This window comes from Ornithodoros turicata, chromosome 7, assembly GCF_037126465.1.
Source record: "Ornithodoros turicata isolate Travis chromosome 7, ASM3712646v1, whole genome shotgun sequence".
Lineage (NCBI taxonomy): Eukaryota > Metazoa > Arthropoda > Arachnida > Ixodida > Argasidae > Ornithodoros > Ornithodoros turicata.
In genome coordinates, this window is record NC_088207.1 from 38093154 (window position 1) to 38116510 (window position 23357).

General features: G+C 47.2%; 1 protein-coding gene and 1 long non-coding RNA gene across 3 annotated transcripts; one reads left to right on the forward strand and one right to left on the reverse strand.

The window, feature by feature from the left end:
• Window positions 1-4309: 4309 nt before the first annotated feature.
• LOC135399850 (uncharacterized) lies at window positions 4310-5862 on the forward strand. Its single transcript, XR_010424427.1, has 2 exons — window positions 4310-5362; window positions 5519-5862. It is a non-coding gene; the product is annotated as an uncharacterized LOC135399850 (long non-coding RNA).
• Window positions 5863-13405: 7543 nt separating this feature from the next.
• Window positions 13406-22885, reverse strand: LOC135401028 (uncharacterized). Of its 2 annotated transcripts, XM_064633135.1 has the most exons (16): window positions 22673-22885; window positions 22445-22540; window positions 21252-21356; window positions 20837-21029; window positions 20419-20483; window positions 20258-20362; window positions 19445-19552; window positions 19183-19248; window positions 18836-18866; window positions 18506-18664; window positions 17249-17365; window positions 16505-16921; window positions 15257-15693; window positions 14448-14599; window positions 14365-14386; window positions 13406-13729 (listed from the first exon to the last, which is right to left on the reverse strand). In XM_064633135.1, the coding sequence occupies exons 1-16, from the start codon at window positions 22760-22762 to the stop codon at window positions 13529-13531; spliced, it is 2364 nt and encodes a 787-aa protein (XP_064489205.1). In that variant the 5' UTR covers window positions 22763-22885; the 3' UTR covers window positions 13406-13528. The 2 variants fall into 2 exon arrangements, with proteins under 2 accessions (XP_064489205.1, XP_064489206.1); XM_064633136.1 differs by lacking the exon at window positions 18506-18664 and having other exon boundaries at window positions 22673-22884.
• Between the last annotated feature and the right edge of the window lie 472 nt (window positions 22886-23357).

A 23357-nucleotide genomic window follows, 5' to 3' on the forward strand; every position in this document is an offset into this window, starting at 1 on the left:
AACATCCATATGCACAGTGTCCCATGGAACTTGACTACGCTGCCAAAAAGGTGAAGGGGCCGCCCGTGGCATTCTGGAGTTGAGCTGACTGTCATTTCTATTTCGTGATCCATGCTGGGTCACCACATGTGACTACGTGCACATCTCTTCATTGCAGTCATACCGGCATGATTAGCATGCAGTAACTGTAGCGCTGAAGGACGAGCTTCCTCGGGGATAACGACCCTAGTTCCCCATAATACACAGCCTTTATGTATGGAAAGCTCCTGTTTCCTACTCCGATATGGTGAAAATTCCGGCCTTGACCAGTCAATATCTTCTGCTGACTGCAAAACTGTGAGCAGTGGTTTCAGTACCGGGTCAGTCTTCGTAAACTGACTTATCAGCGCAGCGGTCAGAGGTAGCGCTGTGTGAGCCTCAATCATTAACATGACACCAGGAGGTTCCCAATTCATCACATGAACTTGGAAGAGGTAGACGGCTCAACGCGTCCGCATTGGCATGTTTGACACCTGGTCGATACTGGAGGTCATAGTCATACGCTCCAAGGGTAACGCACCAACGGATCATTCGGGGTGACAGAATAGGTGGCATCGGTTTTGACCGACCAAAAATACCCAAGAGAGGCTTGTGGTCTGAAAAATTACCACATGATGGCCTGTGATGTAACGATGAAAGTGTGTTACTCCGAATACAATTGCCAGCCCTTCTTTGTGAAGCTGTGAGTAGTTACGCTCACTAGCTCCCAATGTGCGTGACGCGAAAGCAATTAGAGCCTCGAGTCCCTTGTCGTCTGGTTGTGCCAGCACAGCTCCAATCCCGTAGGGCGACGCGTCACACGACAAATGAAGTGGTCGTTCTTCGTCGAAATGTGCAAGTACTGGACTGCTTGCTATACGGTCTTTCAAGGCACAGAACGCTTGCTCATGGTCTTCTTCCCATGTCCAATTGGCACCTTTGTCTAAGAACCGGTACAAAGGTTCTGCAATGGTCGCACGGTCCTTCATGAAAATATCATAGAATGATACCGTTCCCAAAAAGTGGTTGCAATTCTGCTTTGCATGTTGGAGCAGGGGCCTTCTTGACAGCTGTTATCTTTTCAGCGGTCAGCTGCACACCTGATGCAGACACTTTGTAGCCAAGGAATTCAATTTCCTTCACCGCGAAAAGACATTTGTCTTTTTTTGCCTTCAACCCAGCCTGTTGAAGTCTTGTTAATACCTGTCGTAAGTGTTGGAGGTGCTCCTCTGGATCCTTTCCGCATATGATAATATCATCGAGATAAACATTAACTCCTGAAAGTCCTGCCAGCAGATTGTCCATTAATCGCTGAAACAAGGATGGTGCTACGGACACTCCAAACGGAAGGCGTCGTAATCTGTAGTCCTTTGATTGTGTTAATGCACAAAACATGCGATGATTCCTGGTCCAGCAGAAGCTGTTGATATGCTTGGGCTAAGTCGATCTTTGAGAATACGGAGCCACCTTTTAGGCTGCTAAGTATCTCCGTTCGTTGCGGTTGGTAAAGGATACGCGCTCGTAGCCACTGAAACGTTTACTGTGCTACGGTAATCGCCACACAGGCGTAACGAACCGTCTTTCTTGCGCACCACGGCTATTGGTGTTGCCCATGCTGAAGATTGTGTTGGCTCAATAATGCCTTGATCTTCAAGACGATCCAGTTCACGGATAACCGCATCTCGTAATGCAAAAGGCACAGGACGGCTCTTCAAGAAGCGAGGAACGGCATTTGACTTTAGGTCAATATGCACTGGAGGTCCAATGTGTCCATTTATCAAAAACTGACGAAAACTCTTCCAGTAGCTGGGCCAATGACTCACACTTCATGTTATGAATTCCAGCCAGTTGTATGCCGAGAGGGTTAAACCAATCTCTTCCCAGTAGGCTTGTGCCTGAACCCTCTATTACTCTGACAAGGACCTTGGCGCGTTTATCCTTCAACCTTGCTTCCACCGTAGCCTTCCCAAGAACGCTTAGTTCTGACCCAAGACCTGACCAAGTTCGGAGGTGCAAGTCGTCCTGCACAAGTATGGGCTGACTTTGACCTGCAGGCCAGAGCTTATTAAATGTCTTCTCACTTATGATGGAGAACGTAGCGCCCGAATGCACTTCCATGCGTAGTGGTTGATCATTCAGGTGAACGGTAACCGCAAACGTAGGTGTGCTCGATTTCCCACGCATATTGTACAATGTATACAATGTTTCGGAATTGTCTTCTGATAGATCATGAGTGTCCTGTGGCGCTACTTTCTTCGCCCATGTCCACCCATGTCCAACTCGTTACATATGACATTTTTTGTGACAAAAATTGCAAACAATAGAGTCCGGAAAAGTGCAGTCTGGCATGCGATGCTCATCTCTGCATCTGTAACAAGCGATCTTCTTATTCTTTGCTTTCTTTGTCTTGGATGACGTTGTCGCTGACGTCTTATGCACCTTAGTGTCTAGACATTCTCGTCGAAGCTGCGTCTGCTCACGCAGTGCCGTTTCTGCCGTTAATGCGGTTTACAGTGCCTGTTGAAAGGTAACGCCTCCTCTCTCTGCCAAGAGTCGTTGTTGTAGATGGGAATCAGCCGCAAACGAATCTATCGCGTAGCATAATGTCCAGTGGTAAAATAGTGGAAGTCTTCGTACCGGACGTTGATGTTGCACCTGTCGTATGTGTCTGCTCTCCGGCTTCCAAAGCAGCAGACTCGGGCGTTGGTGCTGGAGAAGTACCAAAATTGCAGTCTTTGGCCAGCGCGCGCAACGCTGCCACGTAATCTGCAATCGATTCCGTGGGCCACTGGTCCCGCTTGTAGAAAATGCATCTTGCAAGGAGCTCTGAAGGTCTCGGGTTGTAGTTCTCAGTGAGAACCTTGAATATGTCAGCGTAGGACACCTCAGAAGGACGTCGTGGAACCAGGAGCGACCTCAACGTGTCGTAGACCTCTTCGCCACATAAGCTCAGCAGGGATGCTCGGCGTTTACCGGAATCCGTGATTTCGTTAGCCTCGAAGTAAAATTCAAGGCGTTCCACCCATGATGACCGGGAACAAACTGCGACACGCGTCCAACAGACATGGTGAAGCCAGAAGACTTCGGGTTGAATCGCACGAAGGTTCCTAACTCTCGTCGCCAGTATCAATGTCCAGGCAGTAAGGAGACTGTTAGTAGGAACGGAGTTTATTCCGTACCATGCGTGTTGTACAAGCGAATGGAACATCCCGCGATGCCAGTGTGGCTGACGCGGAGATCAATAAACCAGTATATAAAAGTTATCGAGGGAGACCTCGTCAGATCCGGCTAGTACCAAGAGGACTTGCTGTGGGAGCCGCTGGAGGAAGAGCTCCCGCAGGATCGAGGGCTGAGTATCAGCCGAGTCTCCGAGGAGCTGCTTCATGCGGTGCAGTAATTGGGTTGGCCGCCGATAGCCCAGTTCTTCCTCGGATAGGAGTTTGCGGAGCCGGGATAGCTCGGTGCAATCAGTGCGGGAAAGAATAGCCTCCTTCAACCGATCGTAATGGTTGTCAGGCGGTGGTGAAGCCAAGAGGTAAATAACCTGGTCGGCGATTTCCATGGGCAGCGCGGACACAACGTTGAGGTACTTGGTAAGTTGTGACGAAATATGCCGAAGTGCAAATCGTGCATCAACTTGGGAGAACCAGGCCCAGGGATTCTTGGTCCAGAAGGGGGGAAGCTTTACCTCACCGCCGACGGCGGCGATCGACGACTAGCATCGACTCCAGCATCGTGGAATGGAGGTGACGTCGGGGCTGATGACGCAGTCCGTGGAGCGTCCATTGAGACGTCGGGTCACCAGTTTGTAGGTAGCGTGTTCCAGGAAAGAGTGTGTATTGGCATCGAGGCGGAAAGAGACAACGTTCTGACTAATCCACGGGAACAACTGGCCAGGCGGCCGTGCGCCGTGCATTTATTAGTGCGACCTATGCGAACGAGCGCTGATGGCGTTGCAGATTGGGCGGCTCGCTACAAAATTATTCTTTAGTGCATAGTCGTGCGGTAGTTAAAAGTAAGGCGATGGGGGATCAGAGGTCTTCCGTCGTCCCACACACGATGTCACAGGCTGCTGAGGAGACCGGTATCAGGCAGGTTTTGGACACGATAGGACTTCGATCCTTATTGTGAAGGGGCTCATTATATCATTCCCCATATCACCACCAGCGATGGGGTAGGGTACCGCCCCTGGCGATGAAACTCCCCCATTCCTTGGTTGCCTTTTAAAAATAAAGTTGTTGTTGATCACGGATCCTTTGTAGGAAGAAAAAGACTACGACGACAACGACGATATATTGTTCAACGTCCACCTCCTTGGAGAAATGTGATATCGTCATCGTCATCGACGATCCGACGAGGGTACAGCTACCGTGTACTTAGATGACGGCGTCCTCTTAATCGTGTCCCCTTCTTTACTGACGGAAAAATCTCTGGTGCCTCTTACAGGTATCCACAACACAGGGCCATCAGTATCATGGTATCAGTAAAAGTGATGACGATTCGTTAACAAGTCTGCGGTAATGGAACGGTGCATGTCCTGGTACACGCCTGCCAATGCATACTTGCTTACCTTTTAAAAATGGCGATATCAACCCTGCACCCTGTACGAAGTTTTGGTCATCTGCTCAACAAGGACACTTCATGGCTGCCTTCGTTATGTATCCTGGAAACAAGACTGAGAAGCCAGCGAATCAGGACATGAGCGGTGCCTAACCTCGCCCGTTTTGTGTAGAACCGATGGAATCAGCGGAGCCGTGCAGGCAAATAATACCAGCCCGAGCATGGCTACCAGCAGCCCTTATGTGGATTTTGTTATGTACCCTGTGCTCAGCGGTACCAATCGTCCTCCCGTGGTTCAGCGACAGTATGTTTTACGTCTGCCTGGGTGTCACCCTACTGTTCCTCCTGTTCGTCATCGCGACCTACACGTTTCTTCCCAAATCGACAGAATACAAAATTAGGGAGCGCGACAGTTGCGGCAGGGCCTCCTGCACTTATATTTCAAGAAGAGGTACGTTGTCCACCTTGCCACTGTCACACACAGATCCCATGGTGTCCCTCTTTGGTATTGTGCTGTTTCGAATACGATACCTTTCCGGTGAATCTCACGGGGGGATGGTAATGTATGACTGCATCGCGGAAGAAAGTTCTTCAAACATGATATCCAGCGTCGCTGTCGCTGTACCCACAAAACGTTGTGATTCACGCACAGAGATACGGGACGACTTGCCAGCAGAAAACTCGCAATGTATTATGTCGAGTGAATGCAATGATCAACGGCTCGGCTGCTCAAAGGACATGACCTTGAATAAGGAATTGAAGAAGACGTCTCTTGAGAGCAACGGTGAGTACCAATTATTCTCCTGCCTGCTTACAACGTGTATAGGGTTTTGTGATAGTTTATAACTATAGGACCTCTCTATATATATGCACATTGTATGTATTTTGTTTGGTTAACAATAAATTCTATTTGATTGATTGATTACGTCTTTCGTTACAGTACATCTAAACGACGACCTTCCTGCGGAGCACCATGTGGACCAAGGAAAAGGTGCTAACAGTGCTGAAGAGGTCGCGGAAAATCGAACTATTTGTCTATCGCCGAAAGGTGGTTCTGTTTTGAACACGGGCGATCAAAATTCATGCGAAGACAGCCAAGGAGCAAAAACCAATTCAGAAAGAACTCATGTTGCGAAGTCTTCGGCTGGTGTATCGCATCACGTAACTACGTAAGGGCAGCTATAAGCTCTTCAAAATATTCCCTTTACGGAAGCCGTTGACTAGATTCGTGAAGGTTATGCACTCAGGGCTAAGCACACTATCGCAACAAGTTGTGATGATGATGATTGGCGTGTTTCATCACCGCAGGCGATATTCTCTCTCATATGTAATTTGGTGAAAATATGGTGACCAGCGCATAGTGATGACTGAAGTGCTATATCATCCAGAAAAGTTATAGTAGTGCCTTTAAGGGCAGAGCGCTGGTGAGCTGGATTCGACCACTGACCAAGTACTTTCGTCGAGAGAGACCGTGGGCGTAGCTGATTTGCAGGCACTGCAAGTGTACTTTTGAAATGTTGGTAGTGCGAGCAATCAGGCGCGGATCTAGAAGGGGGGGGGGGGGTTCCGGATGGCCTAACCTGGCCCCCTCCTCCATTTCTGTCGTCACATCGTGCTTCGATAGATCCTAGAGTGTATGCAGCATACTGTCCAAGGCTGGACCACACCCTTCGGATAATCATGGATCCGCCCCTGCGGGCAATGGAGATGTGCCGTCGAAGAATAAGAGGCATCGTAGTATATCACATACGTAACCGACAACGCATTTGAAACAGGTCACGGCCCTACTATATCTAGATCTAAATTCAGTGGCGTAAACATATACGCCCTATACTGACAGGGGCGGACCCGAATGGCCTTCTTCGGAATGGCCGGTCCGGCCCCGACTACACAGAAGGCCGTTCCGACGGTCGTATTCTCGACTCCAGTGAGTGGAGGAAAGGAGCTCCCACCATTTGAAGAACCACTGAGCTTCAACGAAACACCGGCGCAACGGTATAGTGCTCGCGAAAGACTTACTCTGCTCGCGGGGCGCTTGGAGTGGGGGTTGATTTTTGAAACACGAAGCCAGCATCGAGGAGGAGCTCGCGCAGAGGGTTAGCACAAGATCCGAATTTCGAATCCCAACTCGGCCGAATGGATTGAAGGCCGGGAGGCAAACTTAATCTTTTATTGTCCTCCAAACTTGCTGTGCCAACCGGCCGAGTGACTGACATGTCCATGCCCAATTTGCCGAATTTGTAGCTTGTTATCGTGGCTTATTGGATAAGATAATCGGCTTCTACATCGAAACTGGGAGGTGACCCGGCTGCGTTGACTGGACGTTTTTCCTGGGTGCCACTCAGATGTCGGTAAGGTTCACTATGATTGACGTTGGCAACATGTCCCTGAGCTTGGAGGAGGGACAAAAGACAGAACAGAAAAACCAATAGCACAAGACAATGCCAACGTCAAGTATACAGCAGCCCGCTTGCATTTTACTTCTGTGATCTTCACCATGATGTTTGCCCACGCCGCACGGGCCTCCAAGGGCAGCATACCTTCCGCTGCACCCGCAGACAGAACCCTCGGTAATAACACGGCACCAGTTTGCGGATTCCATTGTTCGTTGGACGTTGTGTTCTTCCTACGTTCATCTCTCAAGGAGTGCTTTCATTACCTTGACAAGCTTTACGCTTTCGCTGTAATAAACTATTACAGGGGTGCGATGATGATTCAGGTTTTCTTGGCGCATAAGCGACGAGGGCCATAATGCGCCAAGACAATGGTAAGGAATGTACTAGTTAAAAGTACATAGGGGTCTGAAACCTACGTCATAGCCAGTCACAACATGGCGATAGGATAGGACCGCTCACGATAGTGACTCGGTGCTTACGGCTTCCAACTGTACAGACCAATGCGAGCCGCAATAAAATATCGGGTTTAAAGGCAGCGCGTAAAAATTAATGGTCTGGGTCTGAAGTATATCGCAATAAAATAGACATTGCGAGAAACGTTTTTCTTATACTCTAAATGAACAAATTACAAAATAGCACACACATGGTTTGTGAAAGAATGGTGAGAATACATGCCGGCTGATAACAAGGTCACCAAGGTTGCAAACCCTGAGACCAGGGAACGTAGAAAGATCACACACAAACAAGAAACATATCTGAAAAGTTTTATCAGGTTGACGAGGGTTTTCCTCAGGCTTTCGAGACGAATGTCGGCAGTGCCCCTTGAAGTCGGTATAAGGCTCGTTCCTCGCCCTACTCCTTTCTGCCGTCCTCTCGCAGTCTGTCCACGTCTACACACCGTTCATAGCCGCAGTTGCTTCGCGGCGCTAACACGGAACTGAAAAAATACCAGAATTCCAATGACGTAAACGTGACTCGTTTAGAACGACTCAGAATTGACCAGACCAGATTATGAATCTTTTGAAGACCTTATGTTTTTTTCAAAAGGTACGATTCCTCAACCGTTAGCCACTCTACCCACGCATTGCAGTCTGCTGTAAGAGATTATTTATCCAGTGGCCATTGCGCAAGAAGAGAAATCCGTGCACGTATGACGAGACGGCGCACATGACGGAGACGGAGCAACGCGACACATCGCCATCGGTGATGGTACTGCTGAAAGAACTCGCCGTTGTCGGCCTCGTCACGACTGACGCTCTGGGGCAATGTGCGTCCTGGGCCGACTTCTAATGAAACTGTGCCGACATATGCCGGACAGCCGTCTGAGGAAAACCCAGGAAAAACCCCAGACAGCACAGCCGGCACCAGGATTCGATCCCGGGTACCAGCGACAGTGCCAGCACGATAACGCTGAAGTTGAGTTATACACCCCCTTCTTTCCATACGTTTCATGCGTGCCTCCCTGCGAATTGTGAATGGTCATGACACTCGCCTGCACAACGAGTAGCTAGCATCTCCTCACCGATATCTTCGTCTTCTAATCGATAACGCAGGTGACTGTGCGCCCTTCGATAGGTATCCAGTTGTGCTGAATGTCTCTGTTGAGCGCACGTAACCGGCCGCCACGGTTCCAGTCGCAAGTTTGGAGCCAAGCTCACCGAACTACAATCAGATGTGTTCCGGCTTCCCAAGCGTGCCCTCCTTCTTCGCTTTCCTCCTCGCGCCCTCTTCACTCTCGCCGTACGCTCTCCCGTACTTTCATCCTCCGCTTCGCTCCTCGTCCGCTCTGCCGGAGGCTGGTTTAGAGTTCGGCGGAGCGGGGCCTAACGACGCGCAGCGCACGGCCGCGCATCGCGAGCCACCGCCGGTGAGTTCATAGTTCAAAGACATTCGGCGAAGCGCGGCGTGGCAGCAACCCGCTTTACGTAAGCCGCCGTTAGGGGAGTAGGGCAATGTTCTACATCTGGCAGTGGCCAGCGAGCTGTGTAAGGTGCGGGCTGCGGTGGACTCGCATTTCCAAACATGGCGTCGTCCATTGAGCTTTTGATCGCAGCTGCTAAGGAACATCGATCCGTGCCTATATAATACACGACAGATGGATTATAGAGACAAGCAAAAGAACGAGAACATCTGGGAAGACCGTTCGACTTTCTTCTTCAATTCAATGTCCATTTTGGGGGATACCAACCGTATTGCAGTAGTACAAACATACGATGGGAACACGGATTGTCTTTAGTCGGATTCCAACATGCGGGTACAGTTGCCAGATATGACTACTTTCCGACTACGAAATGTGAAAATCTCCGGAAGTGTTTTCGTTGCGCTGCGCCGAATCGCGTCAGACTATGATCCCGGTAGGATGAAGAAGCGTGGCGTATTGAACGCTGGCTATCGGCGCGCAACGCGGGCGGCGATGGGCGAAGACTACGTCGGACTCTAAACCAGCCTTTACAACGCTGACGCCGCTCAACGCAGGAACGGGCGCCTAAAGAGCTGCGCTCTGAAAAGGTAATTGGAGTAGATTTACACGTAAGGTGTGTCAGCCTATAGTGTGACGACATGCTGCACGTGCCGCAGGGTACTGCGGATAATTTCCACCACCTGAGGTTCTTTTGACGCGCGCTTCCCCACATTTCCACCGTCCTCAGGGTCGGGATTAGCCCGCGATCTTGAGCTCAGCAAGCCAGCACGTAACGGACTGAGCTACCGAGGCCCACTCAGCAGACGACACGCGCTTGGGGCTGCTGAAGTTGGGCGGCAGGGCTTTGTCAAGTTGCATTTTGGAAACTTTTTCCCTGCCGTCCTGCCATGTAAAATGGTAAACTCAAGTAAATAAATAAAAAATAAGTTCTCGTGTCCGTGTCTTCATGTCTGAGGTTTGCTTGGATGACAGAACCAGTACAATGTGTTGAAGCTGTTCTTACGGGATTCATAGAAGCTCCATGGATCGAAGTGGAGCCTTCATTATTTTTTTGCCATCAACTTTAGAATGCTTGTATACGACGGTCACAATCTTCCAGTAAGTAAACCAGTGCATTACTTAATGAACGTTTGCAGTTTTATTACTTTATATACGATGGCGTTCAAAACGCTACAAAAAACGCTATCAGAATTCAGCTTCCAGAAGAATAAAGTCAGGAACACTGTTCTACACTATACTATTTCTACACGGCTTCTTGTAGCAGCGTTCAGTACGTAGTAATGTGATATGGCGGACACCCAAAAGCGTGCCGAAAAATCTGAAACTGACCACATCGCCTTGTTCATTTTTCTAGCTACATATTTCTGCAATATCCATTTGCCGCACCAATCATGTTATATGTAACTCATACAGAACATCTTCGCTCTGTTCAGGTTCAGAGTCAAGGTATGCACGGGGCGGTTCCACATTGCATTCTTCGTCATATTCACTACAAGCTCGATATCAAATTTCAAGAGCTTCCGCACTTTTATTGCGGTATTTACTCTCCCGCAGGAGGCGATTGAGCTCTGCCACAATTTTAGTTCCGATGACCGTCATGTTTGGAGGCTCCGCTCCGCTGGTGAAATTAAGGATATGGTAATAAATTGGCGGAGCGATCATTTCGCTTGGCGATGAGGTGAAATCGATCTTGGTCTTGTGAAGGCACCGAGTAGACCTCTCCCTGTTTGTAAACGAATTCGTCATAGTGTTCGACAGCGCCACCAATCTGGAGTTGAACTACGCTCAAAGCTACAGGTGAACAAGGTCGCGCCCGGACCACGGTCTTGAGGGGATTACGATGGTCTCTGAAAGGGACGCGACCTTCGGTCCTACTTTTCTTTCAATAGGAGGCAGCGAACAATTGCCCACTCGTGGAACCCAGCTCTCCCCTTCCGATCTGTTTTGGTTTCGGTCTGTCTACCAACGTCATGATGACGTTTGTCGGGTAGAGGTTTATAGGAGGCAGCGAACAAGTGCCCATTCGTGGAACCCAGCTCTCCCCTTCCGATCTGCTTCGGTTTCAGTCTGTCTACCAACGTCATAATGACGTTTCTCGAGTAGAGGTCTATTCGTAACGGGGAAGACCCCGCGCCTCGTGGAACAGTCGTATCTCTCGCTCGTGATCCCTCATGGCCAGTTGTCTCTTCCAGAAACCAGATACGTTGACAGGAGGAGCGACGCTGTGGAAATGAAAGTCTGTGGTCCGATAGATTTTCGCTAGTAGCACTCGCTGGGCGATGGGGAAGTCTTCTGCGGAGAAAAAAAGTCTAAGGGACGAGCGGGACGAGCGGAGGGCCGATGTTGGTGACTACTGAAACAGAGATTATTTTGTCTTCTCATCGAGTTTTCTTCATTGAGCGGAGGGGCCGAAGCTTGTGACGATTCAAACAGAGTCTATTTTGTCTTCTGATCGAGTTTTCTTCGGGATGAGCGGAGGGGCCGATGCTGGTGCGTTTCGAACAGATACTTTTTTGTCCTACTGCTCGAGTTTTCTTCAGTACGAGCAGAGTTGGCAATGCTTGTGACGTCTCCAACAGACTATTTTTTCTTCTGGTCGAGTTTTCCTCAGGACGAGCGGAGGGGGCGATGCTGGTGCGTCTCAAACAGAGACTGTTTTTTCCTTCTGATCGGGTCTTCTCCTGGACGAGCGGAGGGGCCGACGCTTATGACGTCTCAAACAGAGACTATTTTATCTTCTGATCGAGTTTTCTTCGGACGAGCGGAGGGGCCGATGCTGGTGCGTCTCAAGCCAAGACTGTTTTTTTCCTTCTGATAGGGTTTTCTCCGGGACGAGCGGAGGTGCCGATGCTTGTGACGTCTCAAACAGTGACTGTTTTATCTTCCGATCGAGTTTTCTTCGGGATGAGCGGAGGGGCCGATGCTGGTGCGTTTCGAACAGATACTTTTTTGTCCTACTGCTCGAGTTTTCTTCAGTACGAGCAGAGTTGGCAATGCTTGTGACGTCTCCAACAGACTATTTTTTCTTCTGGTCGAGTTTTCCTCAGGACGAGCGGAGGGGGCGATGCTGGTGCGTCTCAAACAGAGACTGTTTTTTCCTTCTGATCGGGTCTTCTCCTGGACGAGCGGAGGGACCGACGCTTATGACGTCTCAAACAGAGACTATTTTATCTTCTGATCGAGTTTTCTTCGAACGAGCGGAGGGGCCGATGCTGGTGCGTCTCAAGCCAAGACTGTTTTTTTCCTTCTGATAGGGTTTTCTCCGGGACGAGCGGAGGTGCCGATGCTTGTGACGTCTCAAACAGTGACTGTTTTATCTTCCGATCGAGTTTTCTTCGGGATGAGCGGAGGGGCCGATGCTGGTGCGTTTCGAACAGATACTTTTTTGTCCTACTGCTCGAGTTTTCTTCAGGACGAGCAGAGTTGGCAATGCTTGTGACGTCTCCAACAGACTATTTTTTCTTCTGGTCGAGTTTTCCTCAGGACGAGCGGAGGGGGCGATGCTGGTGCGTCTCAAACAGAGACTGTTTTTTCCTTCTGATCGGGTTTTCTCCTGGACGAGCGGAGGGGCCGACGCTTATGACGTCTCAAACAGAGGCTATTTTATCTTCTGATCGAGTTTTCTTCGGACGAGCGGAGGGGCCGATGCTGGTGCGTCTCAAGCCAAGACTGTTTTTTTCCTTCTGATCGGGTTTTCTCCTGGACGAGCAGAGGGGCCGACGCTTATGACGTCTCAAACAGAGACTATTTTGTCTTCTGATCGAGTTTTCTTCGGACGAGCGGAGGTGCCGATGCTGGTGCGTCTCAAACAGACTGTTTTTTCCTTCTCATCAGGTTTTCTTCGGGACGAGCGGAGGGGCCGAAGCTTGTGACGTCTCGAACAAAGACTATTTTGTCTTCTGACCGAGATTTCTTCGGACGAGCAGAGGGGCCAATGCTGGTGCGTCTCAAACAGACTGTTTTTTTTCCTCTAATCGGGTTCTCTTCAGCACGGGCAGAGCGGGGAATGCTGTATGCAGAGCCAAGCCAGAAGCCGACCCGCTCCCACGGGGAAGAGAAAGATCTCGTCATCAGCTCGCGCGCAGTTTCCCTGACGTCCAGCCTGGATGGTCACATGTGAGCGTCCTCTGCCCTCTGCCAGGCGAAAGGGAACACCCCCATGTCATCGCGCATCCGTCTACCATAATTTGACTCTCTGTGCGTGAATTTGCGACAGCACCCGACAGATGATGCGCGGACTTGCATGAGAACGCTAAACGCTCGCATATGGTGTGCATGGTAATCACAGCACACGGTCTCACGAAAACTGGCGCAACAGGCAGGAATCTATCATATACCTTGAGGCCTGTGTTGTGTTTGTCAATGTGTGTCCTCCAGCCTCAGAACAGTCATCTTCCATCGAGATAGCTATATGCACATACTGGACGATAGTTTGCTGTCACTTGTTCAGGAACACAATTTACCTTGTCATCTATAGTTACTGCCTTCAATAAGGAGACAGATCCTCGCATTCTGTATAGAAATACTGCATTCTATTTATTATCAATTTCAAGCAGCAATATATGTAAAAACTCGTCAAAGATATTAAAACGTAAAAGACATAAAGCGAACGCAGTGGGAAAACTTTGGCAGATTAGCCTTCTGAGCCTGGTTGGAGGAAGCGCTCAATTTCCTCAGCCTGTGCGATGCTCTCTTCATGTCTCATGAAAGATATGAGAGAGTCTGACATGGGAGACGTGGTGGATGGACAAAAGACATGGGACTGCTCCAACATTCTACAGGAAGCGTCAGCAGCCAGAAGGGTTGGCTGTGCTACATTCATGAGGAGGGTCTCCTGAAACAATGCAAAACAAAATGTATGTAAACAGTTTTAACTGTTAACTCTGGTAGAAGGGCATCACCATTGCTACTCACTCATGTGCAATGCTTCAAATACTTTGAAGCACAAGCATAAATAGTTGGAAAGAGAGTGTGGTGCAAGTGGAGTATGTAATTGGACTGCCTACATCTAAACACAATTGTCATTCAACTTTGTATGCTCTAATTACCAAAGTTGATCTGCTAGACAACTGAATTGTTGTAATTCTTAATATCGACTATTTTATTATTCTTTTATTCCGTGTTAGCACCGCGAAAGAACTATGGCTATGAGTGGCGTACAGATGTAGACAGATGGAGAGAGGACAGCAGGAAGGATGGGGGACATGGGAGTTAGCACACGTCTTGGGCCGACTTCAGGAAGAACTGTGCCGACACTCATCTGAAAGTCTTGGGAAAACCCTGGGAAAACCTCTGACAGCACAGCCGGCGGTAGGACCCTAACACACCACCTCCCAGTCTTCAGCGTAATAATACTTTATTATTTTCCCTATCTTGATTTTTGTTCCGCTACATCATGAAGTCCTGCAATTCTGGCCACAAATTCCAGTATCTACACTTTCATAGATCGGTTTATTGGTGTTAGCTTACCTCAGTGAGGGATGGCATAGTCCTGAAACAAATATGTAAAAAAGTCAATACAGCTGTGTCAATACAGGAAACAGATCACTCACGGTAGTGCATTACGAGACAGCGAGAAATTACGCATGGCTCGCAGCTCTGCCTCAACAGCGTCTATGTTTTGCTCCAATCCCATAAAAATGGTCTGGAAGCCTTTGGGGGTTGTTGAATTCGTCAAGGTTGATCTTTCATGAGATCCCCCCTCCTGCATTGATAATGACACCACATGAAAAACATGAAACCACAGATCAAAGCAGAATTCCCAGGTCGGGAACCGCCAACCACATTTGCCTCTGTTCGATGTATTGGTGGCTCTCGGCCCAAGGCTTCTCCTTCAATCAACTTTTGCTGGGTTGCTTTCAAACACACAGTGTATAGCTGCTTCTGCACAGTAGTAACAGAAAATGGTGATATGCCTCTTCCTGTTTCTTCCCTACTGTTGGTTCAGACAACTACAGCATTTTAACTGTGCTGCCGTAACCAGCACAAGCAGGGAAGAAGAAACTGATGAGGTGAGTCACTGTTTTCTTTGGCTGGCATGAACTTGACTAAGCAAATTTTAGAGTTCAATTCAGAAAATTTAATTTCATGAAACTGATAATTAATCACAGTGGTCGTAAATCATTTCTGAAGTTTGCCGAATATAAGTACCGTTGTCCACATAATTTTCAGGCCTGCAGACTTTTTAATACACATAATTTCGTGACACATTAGGAGGAAACACATGTATTGAGTAGGTACCTGTACTGTCATACTGTCGTTAAATTGGGCAACTGTTCACGTATTCTCAGCAGTTCCTCATGTGCATTATAGGCTAGTATTGTGTGACAACAGCGTACAGGGCCAAGGTCCGCAATCTTACCTCTGATAGCCTGCCGCTGCTTCCTGATGACCCTTTAGAGCTTGCAGATGTGTCAATCTCGGCAATTGTGCTGAGCTGATGTGGAATGAGCACTTCCTGATTTGCCAGCATGCGTACCAGGAAGGGAGGTCTCGGCCTTGGTGACTGAGCACAGAAATTTGCACCTGGGCTGCTGTCACCTTCAGAGTTTGCGTCGATGTATTGCAAGCTATCGGTTTCTTCTTTGCCTTGTGAAATATCCCCCGGAGTATTGACAGGGGACGGCGATGATCCATCTGGCTCACAGCGCCAGGCAGGTGATGTCTGATACGTAGGTGACAGGCCATGTGGCGATGATAGCTGACTCACTGGGGATACCCCACTACATGACGATGTCTCGATGAATGCGGTATCAAGACTCCCAGGACTGTGCACAGGGCTCTCATGTGCTGGAGTATCTGTAGCAGAATCATTTGAAAGCATTATATGGGAAGGTAGCAAAAGCTTGCAAGTAGGAACTTTCTTGTTCACAGTGTTGTTTACAGGAACAACAGACACTCTGTACTATATGTTAATTGAAGAGATGCATTACTGCAAAAAAAGCTAGTCCTCGGACTTAGGCGGGTCTGCTGTTGTATGTAATTGAACTGAGAGAATAATAAATCACTCAAATCACTAAATATCGATCATAACTTTCTTTCATCCTAAAGCCTTGTTCAGTCATAATACTAGTTACATTTTTTTTTAACCATTCCAGTGTGGATGTTGCCTAGAGGCAACACAGCACAAAATATTTATTTTCTCTCACATCGTTCCATTTTCTCTGAATTTCATAGTTCCAAAGCATCTCCGAGCATCATTCTGACACATCTACAGCACCATCCGGCACAAAAATGTGCAAATATAGTTGAACAGAAGAAGTTCTTTGTCGAAGCCTGTAACCGGGGTTGGGGAAAACTAATGCTTCATCTAATGCACCTGTTGTTGTTGTTCTTTCTTTTTTTTGGGGGGGGGGGGGGGGGAGAAAGGGGGGTAATTCCCCCTTCACCCCACGTGTCAACCACATAAACAATAGGAAAGATGTAAATTTCATGTCAATAAAAGAGCTATACTCTGAACTGCCACGCTGCATAACTCAGGTTTTTGCTGAACGTGCCAATGTTCACTCATGCACAAGCATGCACATAAGCAAAGCATAAGCGTTAGAAATCCGCAAACAAGGAAAACTCTGGCTAGAACTAAGAGGAGGTAATAGTTTCAAGAAGTCACCTTCAAGCAAGTCTGTCCGTCCTACCGAGAGGACATCTCCTTCCTTTTTGGTTACCATCCTGTAGTACATCGCAGGTGTTAACTGTTTGAGTTGTGCCGCATATTCCTGTCTGCAACGTTGAATGTGCGCTTCAGCACGGGCAAACCCAAACCCTTCGGGAAGACTTAGGTAACTTGTGGCTGATGTTGCACTTGAGCTCTTTCCAGAACTCGTTGAGCACGGAGATGCATCACTGTCATGGATATCTGTTGCAGCTCCAGGACTGTCGTCGACTTCCAAGGAGAGCATGTCACAAGGTGTTCGGGAATGGCAGGGACGTCGTAAAGTTATATTTTGAAACCGAGACAGGTCAAAGCTGCCAGATTCTTCAGTGGTAACAGTTTGCTCATCGTGCTCAGTGTCCAAGGCAGCGCTGTCTGAAACAAAATACAGTACCTGTTAAATACATAGAGCATGAAGTTTTAGGGTTTAACCCGATTATTCCCCGAATTCAAGGTTGCCTCTTTAGGGTGAAACCCAATTTTTACCCGGCAAATTGCCCTCATTGAGACGTCTGTAGGAATGCACACTAACTTGTTTGGCAGCAAATGCAGTTACGTCACCGTTTGTACCAAACCAGTACGGTTAGTTTGAATAACTGAGCCCGATTTCTCCCCAAATTTAGCATTACTGGAAGTTTTTCTATTTATCTACCAGATTTTTACAATATGCATAGTATCAGAAATACTATATATATCCCTCACGTCCAAATGATGTTGGTCTTCCTGGTGACCCATAGCATCCAGGTGAGTGCTGTTCACGTCGATGTGGTGTATTTTGAGCACGTGCCATGGGGCTCCTCTTCAACGAATGGCAGAGGGCTTCAGCAAAAAAGCACGGGGTTCAGTAATTAACTACTTGAACACATGGGGATATAAGAGTATGTTGTTATGAACTTGGGGCCCAGTACTTCATGCACAAAATCTTAAAAATTGTGCATGCAAATATGCGGCGCAAAACTTGGTCTAAATATGCACAAAACAATGCATAAACATCATGATGCCGGGAACGCTGCTCCAGGTGCTCTCGCGTACCTTGGATATGTATAAATACATAGTCTAAAAACGTTCCACAAATGAAAATGCACATTGCTTATTTGCAGTTAGAATGTACGTTCATGCGGGCATGCCCAGGTATTCCTCGTTGGTCATCACACTATGCCACCATACTGAGGTTTTCAAAAGTGCACGCACACATACACATGCATTTTTACTGGGGCGATTAAAAACTTCCCGTTTCGCCAGTTAAGAAAGTCGTATAGTAGTACCACAAAAATGTACGACATATTATTCCAGCAAATTAGCTAGCTACCTAGCTCATCTTCGTCGTGCTGTTTTATTCCCTTATTTTCATCAAGCTCATCTTGAACATGCTGACTACTTGTGACACAGTCTGTTTTGAGTAAGTTGGTTCTGGGAGGTAGTGGTGTTACTGGAACCCAGTGATTGCATAGTCTGAAGCCTAAAAGCAGCATGGTAGATGGAATACGGGTTTTGGGCCGACAACCTCCCATTTGAAATAACGTGAGCAGTGGCAAAACAAAGGAAACTGTAAATGCTTAAAAAATGATTCCCCGAAATATGATGTACTACAGTATACAACCGTCAAACTATATGACCACCAGGAAAAAAACACCAGGTGTGCTCAAATATGTAATTATACGACACACGGAATGTTGTAGATTTATGTCGTTGTGATTGGCAATGTGTAGAGAAGTGTGTAGAGAATGTAAAAATGTGCACCTTGCATGAACTCAAGGGCCCTATAATTATCACTAACATGAAACTCGGTCACATATTGGATTCTGTCGTCTGCGCTTTGAGAGTCCTCCGAGGTAGATTACGAACAGCTTCCATTGTATCACTTAGTAAGCCCTACTAAATCTCTACACATGCACATTATTAAATGGGGCATGCATTCTCCACACTAGTAAGGCACGTGTGCTGCACACACTTATTTACCGTGTCTCAAGAGCGGCCCCTGGGGAGACGAAAGAGCAACAGCCCTCTTAAACCTGATGTGCCCAGATACTTCGTTTCTGGGCTGCGGCTTTGTCCTGTCTCTTGGGGAAAAATCTTTCAAAGGCAGCAGCGCTGTCAGGTGGTCACCAAGTTTATCAACTACGAGAAAAAAAAAAAAAAAAAAGGGAGTCCGAAGAAAGGGAAAAAGAAGAGTCTTTTGTAACTGTGGGACAAATTGGGAATGGCTCCATAATGCAACTGAAAGTATGTACACCATTGATCACTTCTGTGAAACGAGCCTAGAATGCAACAACCGTCATCATTACTAACCTGGAATATTGACTTTCACGTTCTCCTTGCACTGGAAGATATCATGGCAAGTTCAGTCAAACTTTGTTCATTCTAAAATCGGGTGCACATGAATTCAAAGCAGTAAACGTGCATGCACAACAAACATGAGGATATTTCCTCTACACACTCTGGTACACTTGTACAACACCATTCAATGTGGACATAAAAATTGCGTAGAGCACACATATTTTTTTCCAAAAGTCTGGTAGTCAAACCGAATTACGAACACTAAATAAGCCGTTTTAAAATATATATTAGAGGATAACAAATGATAAGCACTTTAGTGTACCCACATAATTCAATAACACTGCAGATTTTTCACTCACTTCTAAGTATCTTCTGAAGCTCTCCCTGTCAATCTGCTCCAAATCTTCAAGTAACTTCAAAGCATTCTAAAAGGAAACCAAAGCGAAACAAACAACAAACATAAGCAGTGAGCACCTCCTTTGCACAGATAAAGCTTAGCGACAGAGGAAGAACGACTGCAGTGAAGGGGTGTCGACACGGGCAACGTTCAAATACCACAAAGCTCAACGATGCAGCCACACCCGCAACCTACGATGATATACATGGGGTCCTTCCCCTCACCTTCCGGCGCTGTTCTCTCACAGCAGCATCCGCTCCCCGATCCTCCAATTTCTTGATTGGGCTCCCGTGGTGGGGTACCAGAGGTGCACGAGACAGTGGTGACATAACCTAAGTAAAGTGTCAAGGCAATGTGCGCTCTGAAAATGGCTGCTAGAAAACAGAATAAACTTTTCCCTAAAGGGATACTGAGATGCAAAAACTATTCCTCGTGGAATGAAAGATGCCGTTACCTCGACACGAGCACAAAAGGAATATGATTCATCAGTAGCGCCGTTACCAACCTATGAGCGAAAGAAACCACAATTTATGCTTTCCCCTTTCCTATTCTTCTTAAGGAGGCTGACAATGCAGAGTGAGCTCTCATTGGTCACCTCAAATGATTTGTCCAATCATTGCGGGCTCAATAATACGCGGTTTTGTGAGGAGCCAGGATCAGGCAATTTTTGCAGAACCGTAAACTGGCTGCACCACGAAATTTAACGAAAATTAATTCCTCGCGAAAATTACTACTTATACAGTAGTTTGAGGAATCGAACCCGAGGCCTCGCTGCATTGTCACACCATTCTGAAAAAGGAAAGGGAGAGCTTAAATAATGTTTTTATTTTCACTCAGAAGTCATTAACTACGTAGCCGATGAATCCCGTTCCTTTTGAATTGGTGTCACGGAGAAATTTTTTTTATCTTGAGTTTACTGTTTACAGTCAGTTTACAGTTAACTTCAGTTCACTTTAAGGGCAAAAATTAACCACCAAGGTTTTCCGACACAATTTCTAGATGTTCTGCAGTAGCAAGTGAGAAAGATCGTAGCTTACGGGTGCTTTGGGCGTGCGCACAGGAGACAAAGTATCTCCAAAGATCTCTTTCTGCTTCCGTGACATTTCTGCCAGGGCTTTTGCCATAGGGGTGGATCTTGGAGTCTGCATTCATGTTTACTATTAACATGCAGGTAAATGCAGTCAGCTTTCATACGTACATCAAAGTTGGCATCCACCTTTTGAATTAAACGGGGCCCCGGCTTCCTGCTGGGAACCGCCGCGGCTGAAAATTTTTTCATGTCACCATGAGCCGGGATTTCTAACTGTGGGTACTAATATATATATATATATATACATAAGGGGAAAAAAATTAGCAGGAGCTCTTTGGCTGCACATATAGCATATGTTTGTAAGTCAAACGTCGCCATGCCAGTACTGGACAGCTGTTTCGGCCTTCTTGGGCCTCATCAGCAGTACGCAGGCAGGCAACGTTTGAGCGGATGGCGTCAGAAGGTCACGTGGCACTTGATGCCTCCCGTCAGGGTGTCCTAAGACACCTCTGCTACTTTTCTTCCCTATATATACACACATTCACACAATATATATATATATATACACACAATTCATGCAACTCACGTGAAGCAAGTGGGTTGTCAATAGTATCAGTGTATAGCAGGTCGTGTTGTTCTGCTGAACGTGTCTTCTCGACCTGTTTCAAGGCCACCTGTGGTGCGGCATTTAGGAGCTCTCCGCTCATACTTATGTGTCCTGCTTCCACAGGACATTCCTGAGGAACAGTGCTGCTTTCGGTGTCTGCGGTATGGTTCAACTAAAACAGATTAGGGCTGTGTCAGTGCTGGAAATCTTCGGATAAAGATACAACCAAGGACCTCAACAGCTAAGCATTACAATACAAGCACTATGACCATGTTGGTCGGGGACATTTCATGGAAAGCTCATTATTTCACAAAAAAAGAAGATAATACTTTACAACTTGTGATACATGCAGTAATGTGACATTTACGTAATAAAAAAAAAAAGGCAGGCCTACCTTCAATGTGTCACACGTCGAAGCTATGGACAGGTCCTGCGTTTGGGATTTGCACTGCCATCCTAGGTCTCCCTGCTCCATCTCAACTGAGACATGTATTCCTGGCTAGAAATAAAGTCATGAAGAACCTATTTAGTTGACAATTTCGGTTTACACTCAATCTGGAAGGGATATCTATATGGGTACCCAGTATCGCAAGCACCAGGAGGACCACTCATAAGTTACGTTCTTGCACCTTTATGTATCGTTGCCGATATCTGTCAAAAGCAAAAGCCCTGCTGTAGGGCGCACAGGAAAGTCAGGAGGTTGTCTCCAAACATTTGGGGGATGCAAGAGAATCTGGATAAGTTAGTGGTGAGACCTGTCAAAAACCATACCCAAAACACAGGGGTGGGCAGTAATAGTAATACTTTGTATTATAGTACTATTATTGTACTACTTTTGAGTACCTGTATTATGTCTTATAATACTCCCTTTTGAAATGCATTTGTATCTGTATTATAATACAAAATCGAGGTATTGCATGTATTATTATATTTTTGAAGGTGTAATGTGCTTGGGCCAGTGCGTTTTTTTGTGTCCCATCAACATTTGGACAGGAACAAGGCCCCTATTATTCCCCTGCCCCAAGTTATCGAGTGACCTCTGGGCCGGAGGTTACTGGAGGCTTCCCAGAATTCCTCCCAGTTCAGCGTGCCTAAGGATGAGTCATCCCATTGCAAGCCCTTTGTGGTATGAAAGAGTGCGTCTGGTCCAGTCACTCTTGTACGCAGTTGCACTATGGATATACACACTTTTGAATGGCCCACATTTCATCGTCCAGACTGGACGAAATCAAGACTGTGCCACACTGAGAGCAAGCTGTTTGCTGTGATCCAATCGCTTAGCTATCTCATCATATTCGGAAAGGCCATGCAGAGGGCTACTGCCCCTTTGAGAACATGCTAAAAATGTAAGCAGCTCAAATAAAGTGCGATTGGAGGATGACTCTCTCGATAAGTAATGCGCAAATTGAATATATATTTCTGCTTTTCTTTTCCTTTCTTTCTCCCCAAGTTATGTATCAATGCAATACTAGTATTACTCCTGTAATACACAGAAGTATTAGTATTATAATACCTCAGGATCAAAGTATTACGTCTTAGTATCCATGAAGTACTAAACAAAGTATGAGTACAGCAATCTGCACGTACGCTGACGTTCCTCTTCAAGAGATTAATTTCATCCTCTTTCTTTTTTTCAACACGTTGCCGAACACAAGCAGCGAGGCACCGAGACTGGAGCCTCACCTGAAAGAACGATAAAAATACGTGGTTTCCGCTCATGTAGCCTTGTCTTTGCCTTGTACAATTTTACGAGCTTCAATGTGCACTGACAGCATTGAAGCATATGCAAACAATCTTAGGAATGCGGCAGCTCACCTCTTCAAGTCGCAGGTTTCTGCGCCTCAGCTGTTCTTCTTTAACGAGGGCTGATCCTTCATCTTTCGTAAGACGGTAACAACCAGCCATGCAACGAGTCAATCTCACACTAAACCAACTAAACGGCCAAAGACGCCAAAGAAACTAAACTTGCCGCCCGAGAGGAAGCAGAGGAAGGATGGATACGATCATGGATACGATGGATACTGCGGCCTTTTACTTTGGAACGGGCGGTAGCTTGCGCCACCTAGCCTAAAATTTTAGACAGAACCCGCAACGATTTTAAGACTTATTTAATACTACCTGTTTGTGAATTAATTATAGCTGACCATTTTTTTGTTTCTATGATACCAATCATATCTTTCGTGTTGTGTGCGGCTTTAACGGACCTCGCCTCTGTATCATGGTATCGTTTCGAAATCCTCCCACAGCGTCACATCCCCTCCATGGGCGTACCGATAGGGGGGTCTTGCTCCCCCCCCCCCCCCTAGAGCTTCAAGGTAACTTGTGAAAATTGCGCGCTTTTTGTCGTTGGTCGACAAGATTATTCTCAGATACGTCACAAAATGAACCTCTGGACACCCGTAGAGTCCGCCGCATCCGTCTGCAGGAAGAGAGGAAAGGTTGCGCGCTCTGCCCCGCTCTGGAAGCACTTTGTCCCCCCCCCCCCCCCCCCCCCACCACC

Bases quoted from the DNA above. Each gene is read 5' to 3' on its own strand.
- LOC135401028 (XM_064633135.1), bottom strand. From the start codon at position 22,762: ATGGCTGGTTGTTACCGTCTTACGAAAGATGAAGGATCAGCCCTCGTT. The intron at 18,665-18,835 runs GTTAGTAATGAT...TTTTTCTCGTAG, and splicing joins CGTGAAAGTCAATATTCCAG to TTGATAAACTTGGTGACCAC. The intron at 14,387-14,447 runs GTGAGTGATCTG...TATTTGTTTCAG, and splicing joins CTGTCTCGTAATGCACTACC to GACTATGCCATCCCTCACTG.